We start from the raw sequence: 20,150 nt of genomic DNA, 5'->3' as shown, positions 1-20,150 counted from the left end.
CACAAATTTGGTGAGATTTTGTGTTTTTGCAGTGTTGTCGAAATGGTTTCAAACGACATATAAGTCTACCACTAGATGGAACCAGAGTAATGTTCAGCACATGTTTTTGCTCAGACACAAATAATGGAAAAAGGCAGTTTATTGCAACAGAAAAATTCAAACTGTAGACAAGTGAGAAGAAAATACTGCTGTACCAAAAACTAAATGGTCAAAATCAAAACGATTTTGGGTCAAAATCAAAACGAATCTTATGCAGCAGCTTATATCTGTATAAAACCGATGAATACTGGAGAGGTTTGTGGTGTTAAAGAATTAAAACCAGAATATAATGCACTGTCAGCGGATTTTCAGCCGGTTTCATTCAGTCATGCTATTTAGAAAATACTGCTGAGTGTATTCCGACATCCACATGTCTTAATGTTACTCTTAAAATCACCTTCTTGTGCTGTTTTGGTTACACTTTTCACATGATAATTCAACAGAACAGGCAAACACAGACAAAGCTGTGGCAAGAATATTGATATTTAAAAAAAAGAGGTAAACAGATGTGTTGCATGGTTTTTAGATGTGTGGATTGATCTGAAATAATAGAATATACGGAAAAAAAACAGCTTCCTGCAGCGTAAAAATCCAGATGTGATGCCTTAACGCTCCTGTTTTTGTTTAATCAACGTGGGAAAGTGGCAGGTTTTGGTCGACGCAGCATCGGTTAGGGGGCGGTTAAGTTGTTGCTCTGGGGGCTCCTAGCTGGGAGAGAGCGCAGGGCTGGGCTCAGTGCTGATGTTCACCAAACACTCGCTGGACTTCAGGCTCGCCAGAGACTTGGAGCTCGGTAAGGAGGCCAGCGAGCCGCAGAGCCCCAGCATGGAGGGAGTGTTGTCTTTTCCTGCAGAAAACACCAGAAAATCCCAAGTTTGTGAATAGTTTACGCTGCCTACGCAAACCAGCGTACGGTGGGATGAAACCGGCCTTTGTGCAGATATAAGCATGGGTGGCTGCTACTATGAGGCTTTTATACAGCGATCCGAGGCGTGGAAAGGCAGCAGGATTTTATTTTAACATTGTTACACATGTGGACTTTGTCAAAATTGGTTTGTTTATTCTTCCAATTCATTTGTATCATCAAGGAGTTTGTTCATCATGATTTTTCTTACTGTCCTATGTTTTGGTTTACGCAACAAAAACACAAAATTACTAAGTACTTTTGGTCTAGTACACTTGAAATAAGACAAAACTAACTTACAAGTAACTTTTCAGCTAGATATTGTAGTTGTTTTAGGTGAATAATTCCTTAATATTGATGAAAAAGTTCTGGTTTGACGGTCAGATTTTTACACTTATAACAAGGGAAAAAAGTCAAGTTGTAAGTGAAATAATGTACCAGTGGAACTTGAACTTTTTAATCAATATTAAGGAATTATTGACTTAAAACAAGCTGCTGTATCTTGAGTTTGAGCACTGCACCACCGACTGTAAAACATAATGCATTGTAAATGTTCAGCATCAGCAGTTTTACCCGCTGAGGTCCAGTCAGCATCTCCGTTCTGCCTCCCATCCGTTTTCTGGGAGTCGGAGTTCAGACTGACCTGAGGAGAAAGTTGCTCCAGGCTATGGAAACTCCTCCTTGACGAAAAACACAAAAAATAAGCTATAATAACGCTGCAAAAACACAAAGTCTTACCAAGTACTTTAGTCTAGTTTCTAGTAAAATATCTTGGTGCATTTGAAATAAGACAAAACTAACTCACAAGTAACTTTTCAGCAAGATATAGGAGTTTTTTTGAGTCAATAATATCTTAGAAAATTTTTGAAACAAGCTCCTATATCTTGCTGAAAAGTTACTTATGAGCTAGTTTGATCTTGTTTCAAGTGCACTAAGATATTTTACTTGAAACTAGACTAAAGAGTTTGTGTTTTTGCTGTGAAGTCATAAATAATTTGAATGAATTCATCCAGAAACAGTATTTTACAGTGCAAAGAGGTTTTACCTGCGGAACAGCTTGACATCACCTTGGTTGTTTGTGATGGTGGACCACTGGTTGACGAGTGGGATGGCGAGATCTTTAGCCAGATGGGAGGAGTCACAAGGCATGAGGGCGGAGCTGCAGGGAGAAAATGGTTTACTGTGAGAAAATAATATTTTTATCCTACAAGAACCTGAGTTATACAGAGTAATTATGAGCTGTTTTTATGTTATTTATAACAGAAATCAGTGAGAGAAACCACAGTTTGAAAATAATTACATAAATGAATGAAATTGTGAGTAAAATGGTTCACAAAATCAAACCACAGTTTTTATTTGACTTCTTCAACTTTTCCCATAAACAATAAACCAGCAGATTATAATAAACCAGCTAATCTAAGGAACCATGACGCATGCACTGCATACTTCTCAGAAATTATGAATTAGTTTTTAATGGGTAGTAAAGTGAAGTATCCAGCATGACAGCTCTAAGGACGGGATGCCAAAAGTGACAAAACTCTAAGAATACATTGACACAGCAAGAAAATGCAACCCATCCATCCATCCATCTTCTGTACACCCTTGTGCCTTATTGGGTTCGGGAGGGTCGCTGGTGCCTATTCCCAGCTAACGTTTCGGGTGAGAGGTGGGGTCACCCTGGACAGGTCGCCAGTCTGTCACAGGGCAACACAGAGACACACAGGACAAACAACCATGCACACACACACACTCACACCTATGGGCAATTTGGAGAGGCCGAAAATGCAACCCAGATCTGCTTTTTTTTTTTTTTTTTTTTTTTGGTCAAATGCAACTTTTTCAGTCTGAACAGCCCAATTCTGATCTTTTCACCTCCAAAAACAAATCAGCTCTGTTCCACTTTTGTATGTGGTACTAAATCAGATACATGTTTGATTGTCATGTCGCATTTTTATCCAACTTTGGTAAATCCATACTTAAGTAATGGCTGAAAATAATAGTTATGAGATTATGAAAGAAGTCCTGGTTCTGACTACACATCCGACTGACTTCAGGCTGAAAAACATACCACGATATAAGCTTTTCATAACAGTCGATATCGATAATTATTGATTAGTTTTTTTGTTTTAATTATCTGAACTTCAAACTGCCGGGAGGATCTGTCCTGTTTTATTCATAGTTGTCCGTCCTTTTTGTTTTTTATTCTTTTAGGCAGCTATGAGGCGGAACCTTAAACTGCTGCTGGGCCAGTTACTCAGCAGGTTGTTGCTAGGTAACCAAAGAATGAGTGAGTTGCTAGGTAACCAAAGAGTGAGTGAGTCAGTTGATTCCACCAACCGTTAGCTAACCGTTGAGAGTCTGAAGTATTTTAGCTGCCTTTATCTTGTTATGATCTTGTGACGACATTGTCGGCTCTCGTTGCTGGAAAAATTTAAAAATCTATCCATGAACGGCGCAGAAGAACAACGTTTGTGTGCTTCTTCAGCGAATTGCTTTGTGGAACATCAAAAGTTCACAGACAAGTCTGACTGCAGTCAGGTTTAATTAGTACTATGAATGACCAGGCAAAGAAAAAAAAAAATCAGATTTCAGCATCAAGAACTGTTGTGTGGACATAGCCTAACAACTGTAGAAGAAATACAGGAAGTAAACAAATGGCAACCTAGCAGCACACTGCAAAAACACAAAATATTACCAAGTATTTTTGGACTAGTTTCTAGTGTATATATCTCACACACACTTAAAATAAGACAAAAATTACTTATCAGTAACTTTTGAAGAAGATATAGGAGGATGTTAAAAGTCAAAATTCCTAAAATATTGATGAAAAAGTACTACCGGTAGTTCCTTCAGCACATTATTTCACTTATAACAACAGAAACATTTATTTTTATAAGTTAAAACCAACTCCTATGTTTTGCTGGAAAGCTACTTGTAAGTTGTTTCAAGTGTACTAGAAACTAGACCAAAATGACTTGGTAAGATTTTGCATTTTTGCAGTTGAAATGACACACTCTGTTATCTGATTGTGATCCCTCACAGTTGTGCCTGCAGCTCTAACACGATGGCCTCCAGCTCCTTTTTCTCCTGCTGACCCTGCAGTGTCAGCTCCTCCACCTTGGCTCGGAGACGCTTGTTCTCCGTCTCCACGTTCTTCAGCTGCGACTCCCGCAGGCGCACCAGCTCCTCCAGATACCCCTACGCAACGCAAACCCACAACTACATGAGTGGAAACTGGAGGGAAGGAAGCTTAGCGAAGTCAGGGCTGCAGCTAATTATTATTTTAGTTATCAATTATTCTGATGATTAACTGGATAAAAAAAACTGGTCTTTCATTTAACCAAGTATACAATACTAAAAAATACATAGTTTCTTTTTTAAGAAAAAAATATTTTCTTGCCTAAAATGAAATAGCACAGCATTTTTTAGCATACACTTATTTGTAGCAAAAGATACATCCACAGCTAAAAAATACTCGTAACATCAGCATATGAAAAGCTCAGCTCTGTTGATTGCTTTTCCAATAAGCGATTAATAAATGAATAGCAGAAAGTGCTAAATAAGACACTTTTTTTCTTTTTCTACAGAATATCAACCAGGTGAAGCTAAAATTATGCCACTAGTGTAGTTCCGTACAGAAGAGGATTAGTGCCACTGAAAAAAACAAAAGAATTCTGACTTTAATATTCTGAGATTAAAGTAAGAATTCTGAGCAAAAGTCAGAGTTTTCAGAAAAAAAATTATTTTGGGAAAAAGTCACAATTTTAAAGAAAAAAAAAACAAGAATCTAAAAAAAATAATTATTTTGAGGGCAAAAAAAGTTAGAAATTTCAGGAAAAAAAGTCAGAATTCTCAGATTAAATTCAGAATTTTCAGAAAAAAAGTCAGAATTTTCACAGAAAGTCAGAATTTTGAGGAAAAAAAATTTGGGGGGAAAAAAGTCTGAATTTGAGGAAAAATGTCAGAAATCTCAGATTGAAGTCACAATTTTTAGATTAAACAGAATTCTGGGAAAAAGTCAGAATTCTGAGAAAAAAAATTTTGGGAAAAAAATCTGAATTTTGAGATAAAATTCAGAATTCTGAGGGGAAAAAAAAAATCTATATTTTTTTTTGTTCATGGCCTTAATCATCTTCCAAAGCTCTGTTTGGAACATAATTACATGTATGTTAAATTTAGAATGCATCCATTTTTTTGCCTAGTTTTGACTTAATGACTGCTGTTCTTCCAACCAATGGCCTTTTTTTAAAAAAAAAAAACAAAAACAATTTCTAACAATTAATCTACTAAATTAGTTGACGGTTACTTCAATAATTGATTAATCACGATTAATCAGATGAATCGTACGAGCCCTGCTCACCTTCTGGGCGTAGACGATCTTAAACCTTTGCTCCATCTTGCGGCACTTGTTGCTCCAGCTTTCCTCGTCAGTCACCAGAGGGATGTAGGGATGCTCGGGGACGCTCTCCTCGCTGTTGCTGCTGTCCACGCTGCGGCGGTCCTCCTCATCGCTCAGGTAGTCGTAGCTACATGGCAGGAAAGCAAACTGAAAACACATCCTAGTGAAGTGAATAGATCAGCTGGCTGGATCTCACCTCTGAGTGAACTTTAGGTACGGCGTGTAATCAATCACAGCTGGGCATTTCCCATCCAGAGCTTCTCCTTTCAAGCAAAAACTGCACAAAAGTTGCTCTTTTACAACCAGATTGTTATAAATAAAAACCAGAGTTGGGTAGTTACATTTACTCAGCTACACTTACTTGAGTAACTTTTTGAAAAATTTACTATTAGGACTTTTTTTCTTACAAAAAAGTAAGAGAGTTACTATTACCCGAGTAACTATTATGAAATATTTGTACTTTTACTTGAGTAACCAAAAATCCACCAGACACAGACACACACCTTCAGTTTTTGTTAAAGTTTCATAAGTTTAATATTCAAAGAAACTGATTTGCAAAAAAATATTTTGCCTGATTTTGTTATTTATAGAAATTATTTTAATTTTGGTCTCTAAAATACCAAAATTTCCACTGTGTGAAGATGCAGTTTTTAAATATTAAATGTTTGATGTTTTAACTTCTCAGTACGTAGAGTAATATTTTTACCAAACACTTTTACTCTTCCCACCTCTGCTAAAACCCTGATTTTCAGAGAAACCTCACCTGAAGTCGATGGCGCTCAGTCCAATCAGCATGCCAGTGAGGACAGTCGCTTCCTCCCTCAGCATAATGGCTCCATCATCATAGAACCTCCTGTTGGACAAGAAATTTAGAATTAATTCGGTTTTAACTTCAGTACATACCAACACACATGCTCATACCTTTTTCTACTTTCAGATGTTTTCAAAAACAGAAAAAACACCCAGATGGGTTTTTTTTAGAAGTAAATTTATGTTTCTTGGTGTTTGGAATATAGACCATTCCAAAAACTGCTGTTACCTAGCAACCCCAGCGAAGCCCAGTCCTGTTACCTAGCAACTTAATCTGAGTTCCAACAGTTTGGTCAGCTGGTTTTCAAGGATTCAAGGATTTTTTTATTGTCATCCCGGCTTTGCTTGTTTGTGGTACGAAATTCTGACTCAATTCCCAGATTAAGAAATCTAATAAATAGATAATTTATATATATTTCATGTGATTTTACCACTGTAATAGCTGCTAAAAAAGACAAGTGTTTTGGTGTCCAGAAACCACTTGCTTCATTCTTGTTGGTTGCACAGGAGGCTCTACTTCTGCTTTTCAGAGATCTATGATTGTATAATTGGGCATCTGTGTGCAGCCATTTTCAAAGTGTGAGTGTAAACATTGAGTTTGGGGGCGTGGCCAGTGGATTTAAAGTGACAAGAGGCTAATTTTGATAGAACTCTGAACTGAACAGAATAACATCTTATTATCCAAGGATGATTTTGTGGAAAAATTGTTTTGTAAAGCCCATAGATCTATGCTAGCCAGTTCAAGGAAGCATAAAAGGTCGACTTTACTATGTTACCAATTATCACTGCAAAAACACAAAATCTTACCAAGTATTTTTGGTCTAGTTTCTAGTGCAAATACATTATTACACTTGAAATAAGACAAAACTAACTTACAAAAAGCGCTTGTTGTAAGTGAATTATTCCTAAATATTGATCTAAAAGTTCTTGTTCCATTGGCAGATTATTTCACTAACATGGGAAAAATGTTTTGTTTTTCAGGGGAACTAGGACTTTTTTAAAATCAATATTGAATAATTATTTATTTAAAAAAATATATTGCTGAAAACTTGCTTGTAAGTTAGTTTTTTATTTCAAGTGTACAAGAAACTAAACAAAAATACTTGGTAAGATTTTGTGTTTTTGCAGCGATGAGTTAAATCAGTCGTGCTCTGTGTTTTATGTGTTTTTATATAAATAAAAATTCAAGTGGACCTGGTTGTTCTAGTGTCTCTCAGAGCAGTGGACACATATTCAGACAGACGCTTCTCCATCAGAGCCACTCTGATCCAGGCCCGGCCCTGTGGGACGACAGAAGAAGTCAGCGGGAACAGAAGGCCCTCTCTCTGACGGAAACCCTTCCCCCCTGTCAACACGTAAAGTCCTCGCCTTGGCTCGGGACGTGCTGATGTTCTCGATGTTCTCGATGCTGGCGATGCAGTTGTTCTGCACCTTGCTGCACGCCAGCCGGATGTACTCCCAGAAACTGCGCTGTCCATCGGAGCTGAACCAACTCCCAGAACCTGCGCACAGATTGAAGCACAGCAGGGGATTATTTCTGCTCAGACTGCAGAATGTAGTCACGGCAACACTGTTTTTTTGCTTCATATGTTACCTGCTGTGTTACCTTTGAAGCGGTGGCTGAGGATGTGCTCTAAAATAGCAGCAAAGTTAACGAACTCCTCTGATGAATCATCTATAGGCTCTGCTGTGTACTTTTCTAGAAGAGTCTTCACAGAAAATCTGAAAAACAAAGAGACAAATAAAACTGAGTTAGAAAACTGAGCAGCAACTTAAAGGGAAAACATTTACATTTTAAGCACTGAGTCCCGCATCAATTTTTTTTTCTTAAATTTGTCTAAAATTAAGACCCTGAATGTCTTAGTCTGACTTTAATCTCAGAATTATTTTTTTCTCAGAATTTTAATTTTGATCTCAGAATTCTAACTTGTTTTTTAGAATTCAGACTTTATTTCCCCCTCAGAATTCTGATCTTAATATCAGAATTCTGATCTTAATATCAGAATTCTAACTGTTATCAGAATTCTGTTTTCAGAATTCTAACTTTTTTCAGAATTCTGAAAAAAAAGTCAGAATCCTGACTCCCCCCCTCCCCCAGAATTCAGATTTTAATCTCAGTCACTCTTTTTCTCAGATTTCTAATTTTAACGTTGTCAATCAGCCTATGTACTCGCTGCTACATGTGCTAATGGCGGAGAAACAACAAACTGTTAAAGCATCATCGGTGGCTATGCTAACTAGCCTTAGCATTCCTAGCAGGATAGGAAGCTGCAGCATAGCAGAAAGGAAGGGGGAGGGAATAGCATGATTGACAGCGCTAAGACCCGCCTCCTGGCTCTTACTGGTTGTCTCTAGTTAGTACAGGGAGATTGTACAGATTTAAAGAAACGGGTAAAAAATGTTTTATAAACATTACATTCCCCAATTTTAAGGGTTTTGTGCTGCACGCCCCCTGCAGCTGAGCACTGTACTGTACTGAGGCAGACAAACGTAGTACTGTATCTGAACAGCGCAGGGAGGAGGGCTTTTCTCTTTCTTTCTTTTTTGGGAACCACGCCATCTTCTCATACTGAGGTCACCCCAATTGTCCTGTGTGCTTACACAAAGCGCCCCCTTCAATGCCCCGGCTTTGTTATCATGAAATCAACACAATTATCCCCCTGTCTGCTCGGTTCTGCTGCGCTTCCAGGTCCCTTTGGGTCTTGTCTCTCTGAGGGACCGGCCAGCATCAAGGCATGATCAAATAATTCCCTCCCCCTCATCGATACATGGTGGTGTGATCTATTTAGGGCAGCTGCAGCGGCTCCGGTGTGGCTTTTTGACTTGACATGCTTGCCCTTCTGCGCTGCAGAGGGTCTGCTATGCGGCGTGCGCGATAGCTGGCTTCCAGGCTGCCTCCGCTTCAATGGGCAACACGAGCATTACAGAGGGCAAGACTGCCCTGGCAGTGGGGAATACCTCCATAGCCAGGGGAAAGACTACAGTGTCCTTAGGCAAGTCCTCCATCTTTAGGGGAGTGACCACCACCTCCATGGGAGATTCCACCATCCAAAGGCAAAAGACGACCGTGGCTCTGGGACGGGCCAGCTTCAGCCGGGGAACCACCACCACCTCCTTCCGCAAGGCGCTGACGTCCAAGCGCAGGGACACCTAGATGGAGAGGGACCCTGAGCCCAGGGCGAAGACACCCAAAGCGGCCAAGCAGTCCAAAAAAGACTCTAACAACGAGTGGAAAACTACATTCTCGTCAAGCAAGACCTCCTTCACCAAAGGCAGGGTTTCGTTCCTGAGGACAAGGTTGTTCATCGCCTGGGGGAAATCCTCGTTTTCCTGGAGCAAAACCGTAGTAACTTTGGGCAGCAACAGCATAACGGTGGCTAAAACCTCGGTGACGCGGGGGGAGACCACGAGCTCTCTCATGACTCTGACCTTTACCTACGGGACCAAATCTGTGTCTGTTGTCAAGACGACCCTCATCAGGGGCAAGGAAAGGCACAGCAACATCTACTGGGATTTTCACACGTGAATCCAGCACACAAATAAAAGCTCGTGGATGTGTCTGTGTGGTCAGTGTTAGAAGGTCAGTAGTCACAACCAGCTGCTGCTATGTTTGGGATTTTAACTCGTCTTTAATTCAGAAAAAAGGGGGAGTCCCGTGTTAAAAAGCGTGCAGAGGATGTTATGCAAATGCGACAGTGATGCGATGAGGCTTTATGGTGTGTTGAGCTCAGCAGGGAGGGGAAGCTTGAACAGATGTGATGTGATGTATATGTGGCGACACGAGAACAATTCGCCCGTTCTGTGCAGCCGGGATCAGTAGGAGTCCAGTGGGTCTTTCATGCATTCCCCTGGTTCGGCTGCAAGCTGTATCCACAACAAAACTGTAAAAGTGTATTCATGTCATAGTGCATATAAAGATAATACCTCTACACTCTGCTCCGCCTGGTTGTTCCTGATTGTTTTGTGTGTAGTTATTAAAAAATGGGATAGTTTTGGACTTTTCACTGTAGCTTATTTCTTTGTGACTTTTTGTTTGTCTAATTCAGTTAGTTTTAAGAGTGGGCAATAGTTAAATATTGCTTAGTTTCAGTTTAGTTTCTACCAGTCAGTTTTAGTTTTTTTTCTAGGTGGCGATTATGTTTACATTGTTTGGGTAATGAATACGCAACAGAAACACCATTTTCAAAACATTTATTCAATTATTGCTGGACAACCAACTGACACCGTAGTTTGCCGACAGCTGACGTAAACTGCTTGTGTGGGGAAAAAATAAATAACTTTCACGTCAGTTTGGAAGGCTAATAAATAGTTTCAAAAACAAAAGTATTTTAACTCTTAATTTCAGTAGTTTTAGTTGCTGTTATGATATAGTTGCTGTTAGTTGTAGTTCCTCCCCTTTAATTACCGTTTTTATTTATTTCAGTTGGCGAAAATGTTTTCTCAATTTCAGTTTTTTTGATATATATATATATATATATGCGCTATAATAACCTTCAGAGACACGCAATCAAAACCTCAGATCGTACAATGGCGTAATAAATTTCTGCCGAAAAACTGAAATTTTGAGATTAAACTCAGAAAAAAATAAGGAATTTCTGAATTTGAAACTCAGAAATTTTCAAGTCTTTTTCTAGAAAATTTCAATTTTTCCAGGTAAATTTTTGACTTTTTATTTCCTATCCATAATGGCCTAATATGTTGTTTTACTATTTAAAAATTTCCTGTTTGAAAAGCTAAGAATCTGGCAGGAAAAAAAATCTGAGATTTTCTGGGAAATTGACTTTTCAAATTGAAAATTTCCAATTGTCCAAAATGTGTAACTTTTGAAACTCAGGAACTGCCATGTTTTGTTTTTTTTTTTACAGAAAATGTTCTAAATTGAACTTAAGATTTCTAAGTTGTTGGGTTTTTTTTTTGGCAAATTCTCAACTTTTCAAACTCAGAAATGTCCATATTGTTTACGGAAATTTTCTGAGATTTTTCTAGAAAATCTTCAGTTTTACACCCCAAATTTTCTTGTTTCGTCTAGAAAATTCTGAGTTTAATTTAAAAAATTTCTGATTTATTTTAGCAAATCTTCAACTCTTCAAATTTATAAATTGACTTGTTTTTCTAGAAAATTCTGAGATTGATCTCAAACTTTCTGAGATTTTTCAAATAAATTTTCAACTTTTTGGACTAATAAAATTTATTGTTTTTTGTACAAAATTTCTGAAATTTATCTCAAAATTCTTTGTTTTTTCTAGCAAATTTACGACTTTTCAAACTGAGAAATTTCCTTGTTTTTTTTTTTCTAGAAAACCTCTAGAAAAAAAAGTGAGATTTTTAAAATACAGATTTGGTCCCTTTTTTCTATTTATCCCATTAATTACCATTTTTATGTATTTCAATTAACTAAAATGATTTCTGAATTTCTGTTGTGGCCATTTTGTTTGCTTTAGTTGACCATAATAACAAGCTAGGCCATCAAAGCCTCAGATCCAGATCTATGGGGAAAGATAAACACATCCAGTCTTCATTCTGCAACAAAAGCAGCAGCTGATTTTACATATGGCGCTTACAGCTGTGCACAGAGGGGACGTCTTACAATCAGAAGCTGTAGGGGAACAATGGCGGAGAAGAAAGTGATGTCACCGCGGACTGTCCTGTTTTTCAACAATGTCTCCTTCAACCGTCCGGTGTCGTCGTGTCTGAGGGACAATCGCCCCACTGTCCGAGTCCCCCCCGGATAGGCTGCGTCCACCTACGGCTGCCTCTGTCCATTCACAGGACGCCTGGGTGGTATGCGGCCTTCCAAAGCCCACGTAGAGCAGCTCAACGGAGGCTTTATGCCACACGGGGGTCGCGCCGTCCATGCTTAGCATTCTGGTCATGTTACGACCAACTCCGAGACGAGCTGCATGACTGTGCCATGCTCGGTGTGGAGTGAGTCCCGAACCCCAACGTCGAGTCCGGGTCAGGAAGACAATGGGGAACACCAGTTTCACGGAGGGGAAGACGGCCTTGACGCTGGGCAACACCAGCATCAAGAGGGGGAAGACCAAGCTGGCCATGGGGAGCTCCTCCATCTCTCGGGGAAGGAGCACGACGTCTCTGGGTTCGTCCACCATCACCAGCGGGAAGACCAAGATCTCACTGGGCAGCGCCTCGTTCAGCAGGGGAACCACCACCACGTCTTTTCGGAAAGCCCTCTTCCCAAAACGCAAGACAAAGACGATCTAGAGGACGCGGAGCCCAGGGCGGGGAGGCGGGAAGCCGCGACCAAACAGCATCAAGGCAGGGAACATTTGGATACGACGATGTCCATGAAAACTGGATTAAATTTGATTTGGGGGTTTTGACTTGGAATGATCAAGAAAACAGGTCAGTGGCGTTTACATGGTGTAAAGGGAGTCCAGTGGCTCTGTGCATTTAAAGTTTTTCATTTCCCATTTGTTATTGGCAGAGTTGGGTTTCCTTAGTAACGGTTGTTGAAAAATGTACTTTTAGGAGTATCTTTACTACACTGTACTCTGAGTAACTTTATTATGAAGTATCTCGAGTCTTACTTGAGTAAAATTTCTGGATTTTCTACCCACTGAATGAAAAACAAAATGTTTAAACCAGAAATTCACCAGACACACAGCTGCAGTTTCTGTTAAAGTTTCATCAGTTTTACTTTAAAAGAAACGGATTTGGAAAATATATTTTTGCCTGATTTTGTTATTTTTGTTACTTAGATGAATTATTTTCATTTTGGTCCTTAAAATACCAAAATTTCCACTTAACTTCATATTTTGGTCCATCTGATGATGTAATTTATAAATATTAAATGATCTATAATTTGATCAGATACTCAGCACCTGAGTAAACTTTTTACCAAATACTTTTTTACTCGAGTAATTTCTTGAATGGCTACTTTTTACTTTTATTTGAGTAAAATATGTTGAAGTAGTGCTACTTTTACTAGAGTACAGTTTTTGGTTACTCTACCACCTCTAGTTATTGGCATCTAGTTATTTTCTGCTCGTTTTATGAATAGGATTTGGATTACTTTCTTTCAAAACGTTTGCTGATATTTAGCCAAGTTCAATACATTTATAAAAAGCTGATTTTGGTGCATCAACTTTAGCAAAAATCTCTGGATAAACCTGGCTCTACTTATTACAAAAGTTTTTTGTTTGCCAACAGATTATTTAGGAAAAAGAAAATCACTTTTTTTGTGAAAAAGATGATTATTTTGTATCGTGCTTGACGTTTTTCATTGTTGAAAATCAAATCATGTTGCTAATAACTGCAAATAAAGTTTCCAAGCACAAAAAAAAAAAACAGCAAAATGGCCACAAATGGCCCGCGGGCCGCACTTTGGACACCCCTGTGTAGTAGAACATGTCCTAAGTGTTTCTGCAAAACCGTCCATTTGCACTTCTAAAAATAATCCTCTTCACTGCAGAAACAAAATCTTACCAAATGTCTTTGGTTTAGTTTATAGTACAAATATCTTGAAATAAGTCAAAACTAACTTATAAGTAACTTCTGAGCAAGATATAGGAGTTTGATTTAAGTAAATAATTCCTTCATATTGATTTTAAAAAGTGCTAGCTCCACTGAAAGAGGCTTTTTGATGATAACAAAATATATTTCCATGTTAAGTGAAATAATTTAGAAACTAGACAAAAATATTTGGTAAGATTTTTTGTTTTTGCGAAGCATCAGACCAAAACAAACAACCTATCTGGTCAAAGTTTATAACCTCATATACTCCCTATGTACGTGTATTTTTATTAATCAGGAAACTACAAAACGGCTCTTCCAGACCTGATGATTTTGTGATTTTGCAGCAGATAGTTGTACTAACTCGCTTTGATCTGAAGGACACCTTAAAAATGCAAATGTTTTGAGCGGAGCAGCAACGTGCTCTTGGTACGATTTGACACTGAACAACAAGCGCGCTGCTTTCTGACAGCCGTCTTTGTGCCCCCTCTCGCTCCGCCCTGGACCTCGTCCAGGCCCCACTCAGCACCGACTCAAAGCCGCTCTTGTTCTCCCTTTCTCACCTTTCCACTGTACTTACAGAAATTAGTTTGAGCCACAAAGACGCCAAAAACTGCATTTATCCTGCAAAAACACTGAATATCGCCGAGTACTTTGCTCTAGTTTCCAGTGCAAACATTTTAGTACATTTGAAATGAGGCAAAAATAACTTACAGGTACATTACTTGAGTAACGTTTTTTAAAAATGTACTTTTAGGAGTATCTTTACTACGCTGTACTTTTTATTTCTATTCTTACTTCAGTAAAATCTCTGGATTTTCTTCCCACTAAATGAAAAACAAACATGTTTTAACCAAAAATTCATCAGACAGAGACACACATCTGAAGTTTGTTAATTTTTCTCAAGTTTTTCTATTAAAAGAAACTGATTTGGAAAAATTTATTTTGTCTGATTTTGTTATTTTTTTGTTACTTATATGAAATAATGCCATTTTCATCCTTAAAAACCAAAATTTTCTCTTAACTTTAAATTTTAGTCCATCTCATTATGTACTTTTTAAATATTAAATGATAATTTGATCAGTTACTCTGTACTTAAGTAACTTTTCACTTTCTCTGTTTACAAGTAATAAGATATAAAATCTTGTTCCTTAATATCGATGGAAAATTACTGGCAGATTATTTCACTTACAAGATATTTTTCCATGTTATAAGTGAATCTGCCAGAACTTGAACTTTTTCATGTATATTAAGGACTTATTGACTGAAATCAAGCTGATGTGACCTTATGTTGAAAGGGAAACAGGGGAAAAGGAAAATCAAACATTTTTTTGCAAATAAAAACTCAGAAAATGTGGAGTGCGTTTGTGATTTACTCCTAAATCAAATCCAGGGTGACGGCAGTGAAAATTCACCTTAATTTTCCCTTAAAATACATTAAAGCTTCACCCAGACCTTGTAAGTTTTCATCAATATTAAATCAAGCTCCTGAATCTTGGTGTTTTATATTAAGTGTACTAAAATATTTGCAGGAGAAACAAGACAAAAATCCTTGGTACGGTTTTGTGTTTCTGCAGTGTAACCCTTGGCTTTGCTTCGCCGCCTGCCTGTTTTCCTTCTCCTCACGTCTTTCTCTTCCTCTCCTCTCTTGTTTTCTTTCTCTCCCTTCAGTCCTGGCCTGAGCAGCAGGATCAGATGACACTGCAGGCGAACTCATCGCAAAGGAAACTCCCTTTTCCTGCGCTGCTGGACTGGCACAAAAAGTCAAGTTTTGCTCTCTTGTAGACAAAAAAACCCAAAACAAAACAAAAAAAACCCCCAAAGCTGGTTCTGTTCCTCTTGATTTCCCTCTGAAGAGTCAAAGCAAAGTGTTTCGTGGTCGGAGGAGGTGCAGACGGATCGGGGCGTCAGACGGGCAGTGACGGCGTTTTGATTGGGAGATGATAATAAATCAGGGATATAAATATGAGAGCAAGCTGATCAGTTCATGATTGATCCCCAAACCTACTGAACCTCTGCTGTAACAGCTAACGAATCATGAAGAACGCAAAAGAGAGGTTGCAAAGAAAAATTCAAATACTTGTCGAAACATTTTGACGTCGAAATGATGCACAAAACGATGCAAAGCAAGCATGTCCGGCATGCATAAACGTGGATCTTATTTTGTGTGTGTGTGTGTGTTTGCAGCAGCCGCGTCGTTCCCGTCAGCTTCCTTTCTTTCTCACTTATCTCATTTATTCCTTCCCAGGTTCTCCGTGTCCACAGCAACAGCAGCACTTGTCCTGCAGTCCTCCCACCGACACGGACGTCTTAGCCAGACCAGAAAGCAACAAATCATTTCGTTTTCTCTGTTTATTACTGCCGCTTGAACAGCATTTGGTGAAATTCGGCTCAGATTTTCACTCTCTGCAGGAAGCCTCAGCCGAGTTAAAGTAGGAAACCTGTTGCTACTGGCAACTGGACACCATGTTTACCCTCCTGTTTCAAAAACTCTCCATTTTAATAAGAATCTCATCGTTATTCGTAGTTTCCATCTTGCTCATTTCACCCGCCTTGTACGGAAACCGTTCCCTGACATGATGCAAATGTTTGCTCAAGTTCCCAGCGCCCCGTTCTCTGAGCAGGTGTCCTCCTCTGTAAACGTGTCTCTAATTGAAGCATACTCGGCTTTATGAAACACTGAGCTGAGATCAGTTCTGCGGGACAAGAAACCCTAAAAGAAAAGAACTTTTTCTTCCCAAAGCAGAACTGAAACCATGTTGTTGTTCCCCCGCCCAACAAAAGGGTTAATCTGTGTCTTTGCTGACTGTATGTTAAAATAGACTTTTTACATTTATACACACGTATATGAGGATATAAGAAAAGCTTGGCACGCTGCACTAATGAGAAGCACTAACGTCATTTAGCTCATGCACTGCAAAAAGAAAAAATGTTACCAAGTATTTGTTGTCTAGTTTCTAGTGAAAATATCTTACTGCTAAAACTAACTTAAAGGTAACTTTTAGCGAGAAATAGGAGCTTTTTTAAGTAAATAATTAGTTATTCCACTTTTAACATGGGGAAATATCCTTTTATTTACTTAAACTCTTATATCTTGCTGAAAAATTACTTGTAAGTTAGTTTCTTTTATGTGAAGACATTTGTGCTAGAAACTAAACCAAAATACTTGGTAATATTAAGTGCTTTTGCAGCCAGGTATCTGTGTCTGGATAATTTATAGGAAGAACGTCACGCCCGGCCAAAAGGCCGGCTGCAGATTCAGCTTCCACATCCCGTAACGACTCCGATCAGCTCAGGGTGGAACGACAAGAAAAAGTGACGAAGGAGAAGATCGGGCAGACGCTCCTGGAGGAAAACATCTCCTAATCGCTAAAAGAAACGAGGAAAATGCAGAATTTGGAGTGAGCATTACTGACAGAAAGCATTTTGAGTTTTATTTCTGTCTCGTCTTGTTTGTCTTTAAATGCTTACATGATTAAAAGTGTCTGAGCACGGTCGGAGCAAACTGAAAACAAGCGTGTTCGTGGTTCCTCACTCATGTTCGTGTTGAAAGTCCGATGTGAAACCGTTTTGTTTTCTTTGCAGCCATGCTCTGCTTTGTGTTGTGTGTTGTGGCTCCATGTATCTCACTTTAATGCAAAAAAGGACCATAAAAAGAATAAAAAATGCTTGAAAGTGTGTCTACCTGGGAGTATTTTTTTTTCTTAGCTTCTGTTTTATGATGTAGAAAATGGAGTTAAAAATGTATTGCTTTGCTTTCAGTTTGATTGATATTGTAAAAAAATCACATCAAAAATAATTTAGTTGTGAAGTAATAACACTTAAAGATGTACAATTTTGAATTTCTAACTTTTTAAAAACATTTTAAGTTGCAGACTGCAAAAGTTGCAAAAGAATATTTTTATCTATTTTTCTGGTGCAAATATCTCGGTACACTTGAAATAAGACAAAACTAACTTGCAAGTAACTTTTCTAAAAGAAACAGGAACTATTTTTTTATTCCTTAGTTTGGGAATTTGCTGGAAAAAAAATTTAAATTTTGAGATTAATTTCAGAAATTTTTAGAAATGTTTTTTATTTTTATTTTGAGTTTGAAAAGATTTCTAGAGAATTTCTGATTCAAAAAGTCAAACATTTACTGGAAAGAAATCAGAAATTCTGAGATTTCAGAAATTTCTAGATTTTTATTTTTTATTTTCTGAATTTGAATAGTTTTAAGTCATCAAATTATCTGCATTTTTTTTCTAAAAAGAAATTATTTCTTTTTCTGGCAAATTTTGACTAAAGACTCAGAAATTTCCTGGTTTTTTCTAGAAAATGTCTAAGATTTCCAAATTTGAGTCTTTTAAAAAGTAAATTTTTGACAATTTTGGTGCTCAGAAGTTTAATTGTTTCTTCTAGAACATTTCTGAGATTGATCTTGAAATTTTCTCCAAATTTTCAACTTTTCAAAGTCAGATTTTCAAAATCTTTCTGGAAAATTTCTGAGATTTATCTCAAAATTTCACTATTTTTTTAATTTTTTTTATTTTTTTTTTTTTACTTTTGGAGCTCAGAAATGTCCTTGTTTTTTGTACAAACAAAATCATGTGACAATCTAAAAATTTCTGAGTTTTTTTGTGCCAAAAATGTAGTCCTTTGTTTGTGAGATGTGCAGTCAGAGCTCTCCTGACTGAACCGTCTCTAGAGGTCAGCGGCCCCCAGGCGCCTTGCAGCCACTGCCTGCTCCCACCGGGTGGATGAACCCGGATGGAGGGCCTCTCAAGTGGGGAGGAGTCTTTGCAAAGCTCCCGGTGCCCTTGTCCTGGTCAGCTGTCAGTGACGGGCTTTTAATGACATCACTGGTCATTTTAGACAGGTGGACAACTAAAAATAGATCTCATATGTCAACATGAAATATAAAAACATAAATCCACATAAGTGAAGTCCTGACATATGAAGGGATTACAATATTTTAAATTGTCCTCATAATGGCAGTTTGTGAAGGTGAAAACGCACCTGCCTCCTCTTAAAATAACTACTATTCTGAAGGTTATAATTATTTACTGTTTTTTTACCACCTATGTTTAGTTGTTATTAAGTGACCGTCACTCAGAAGAAGTGCTAATGAATACAGACTGAGCCTCGACCAGGTCGTGATGTCTACCTGCAGACCGTGATGAGGTTCTTCCGCTCCACCGTGACGCTCCGAGCAGACGCCTTCTTCGATGTCAGACCCATAGCCATTGCTGTCTGAACGCAGCCGGACTCCATCCAGCGGCGGACCCGACCCGGGGCCTCTTCGGGATCCGCACCCAGGCCAGGACCTCTCCCTTCGCCGGGCCTGCGTCCTTCCAGTACCCGGTGTCCTCTGCGGGGGGAGCCGCGGATGCTGCTGCTGCTGATGCGGCTCTACGAAGAGGAACTAACGGAAAGCTAGAACGGGTGATGTAAACGACTTCCGGTTAGTTCTTTCAAAATAAAACACACTTCCGCATTGCGATACTATAGTACTGCGGGAACCAGACTGATTTATTATTAGTTCCGAGCAGGAATGGACTGCGAAGGCCGATTGTAATCACTCCGTTTCTTCTTATTATGTTTCCGCCTAATGAATTGGCTTTTTGGGGGCTTTATCATATTCAAAAACTAACCAAACTTGACGGACGCGTCGTCTGCGTGAAAATTACGTATTTTAAAGTCGTCGCAAAAATCGCACAAGAAACGGCTCTTGAGCGATACTCTGTCAGGAGTATTTTTACTACACTGTATTTTTTACTTGAGTAATTTTATTATGAAGTACCTTACTTGAATAAAATTTCTGGTTTCCTACTAAATGGAAAACAAAAATGTTTTAACCCAAAATTCAGAAGACACAGATAGTTTTATATTAAAAGAAACTGATTTAAATTTTTTTTTTTTTTTTTTTTTTACTTTAATGAAATATTACCATTTTCATACTTAAAATACCAAAATTTCCTCTTAACCTTATGTTTTGGTCCATCTGATAATATAATCCCTAAATATTAAATTATTGACAATTTGATCAGTTACTCAGTACTTTTGTAGACTTTTTTCCAAATACTTTTTCCTCTTATTTCAGTAATATTTTGTACAGCTACTTTTTTTTTCTTTTACTTCAGCAAAAATATGTTAAAGTAGTGCTGCTCTTACTTGAGTTCAGTTTGGAGTACTTCACACTCCTTTCTTCAAGTCACACATGGAAACAGTTTTAAAAAGCTATTATAAATTTAACTTTTACAGACAAAGTTAATGGCCATCTTGACATATTTTGGGAAGATAATGTACAAAATGTATAATGGATATCATTAGTAGTAGCAATTTCCTGCAGGTTTGAACAAAAAAATAAAAATAATTACTTTTTTATTAAATGAAAATATAAGCAAAAACTGTGCCCAATTACTGTGCTCAATAACAATTTATGTTCTCAGCACACAAACCAAACCTATAAAGTTCAGATCTTTCCGACTATGTACGTTCAATCATAAAGTCAAACAGTAATTTTAAAACAGTTTTTGGTTTGAT

At 38.1% G+C, this 20,150-nt stretch overlaps 1 protein-coding gene and 1 long non-coding RNA gene across 4 annotated transcripts; one reads left to right on the top strand and one right to left on the bottom strand.

Moving 5' to 3' along the window:
* Positions 1-121: 121 nt before the first annotated feature.
* LOC103144999 (RUN domain-containing protein 3A-like) lies at positions 122-19,055 on the bottom strand. 3 transcript variants are annotated; one of them, XM_007562211.2, is made up of 11 exons: positions 18,772-19,055; positions 7,747-7,874; positions 7,521-7,654; positions 7,347-7,432; positions 6,106-6,195; positions 5,539-5,619; positions 5,304-5,469; positions 3,984-4,141; positions 1,989-2,102; positions 1,517-1,620; positions 122-886 (listed from the first exon to the last, which is right to left on the bottom strand). In XM_007562211.2, the coding sequence occupies exons 1-11, from the start codon at positions 18,876-18,878 to the stop codon at positions 744-746; spliced, it is 1,311 nt and encodes a 436-aa protein (XP_007562273.1). In that variant the 5' UTR covers positions 18,879-19,055; the 3' UTR covers positions 122-743. The 3 variants fall into 3 exon arrangements, with proteins under 3 accessions (XP_007562273.1, XP_007562272.1, XP_007562274.1); XM_007562210.2 differs by having other exon boundaries at positions 1,517-1,623; positions 18,772-19,054; XM_007562212.2 differs by having other exon boundaries at positions 1,517-1,623; positions 7,759-7,874; positions 18,772-19,054.
* On the top strand, positions 12,372-17,309 carry LOC103144998 (uncharacterized). Its single transcript, XR_476973.2, has 2 exons — positions 12,372-12,515; positions 15,297-17,309. It is a non-coding gene; the product is annotated as an uncharacterized LOC103144998 (long non-coding RNA).
* Positions 19,056-20,150: the final 1,095 nt, after the last annotated feature.

This window comes from Poecilia formosa, unplaced genomic scaffold (genome assembly GCF_000485575.1).
Source record: "Poecilia formosa unplaced genomic scaffold, Poecilia_formosa-5.1.2 Scaffold134, whole genome shotgun sequence".
NCBI classification, from domain to species: domain Eukaryota; kingdom Metazoa; phylum Chordata; class Actinopteri; order Cyprinodontiformes; family Poeciliidae; genus Poecilia; species Poecilia formosa.
The sequence above is the reverse complement of the archived record's forward strand: the minus strand, read 5'-3'. Positions and strand labels throughout refer to the sequence as shown.

Excerpts from the sequence above, each read along its gene's own strand:
- LOC103144999 (XM_007562210.2), bottom strand. The coding sequence starts at position 18,878 with ATGGAGTCCGGCTGCGTTCAGACAGCAATGGCTATGGGTCTGACATCG. Across the intron at positions 7,875-18,771 it reads AACCTCATCACGGTCTGCAG|ATTTTCTGTGAAGACTCTTC; the intron begins GTAGACATCACG and ends TTTGTTTTTCAG. Across the intron at positions 887-1,516 it reads TGCTGACTGGACCTCAGCGG|GAAAAGACAACACTCCCTCC; the intron begins GTAAAACTGCTG and ends TGTTTTCTGCAG.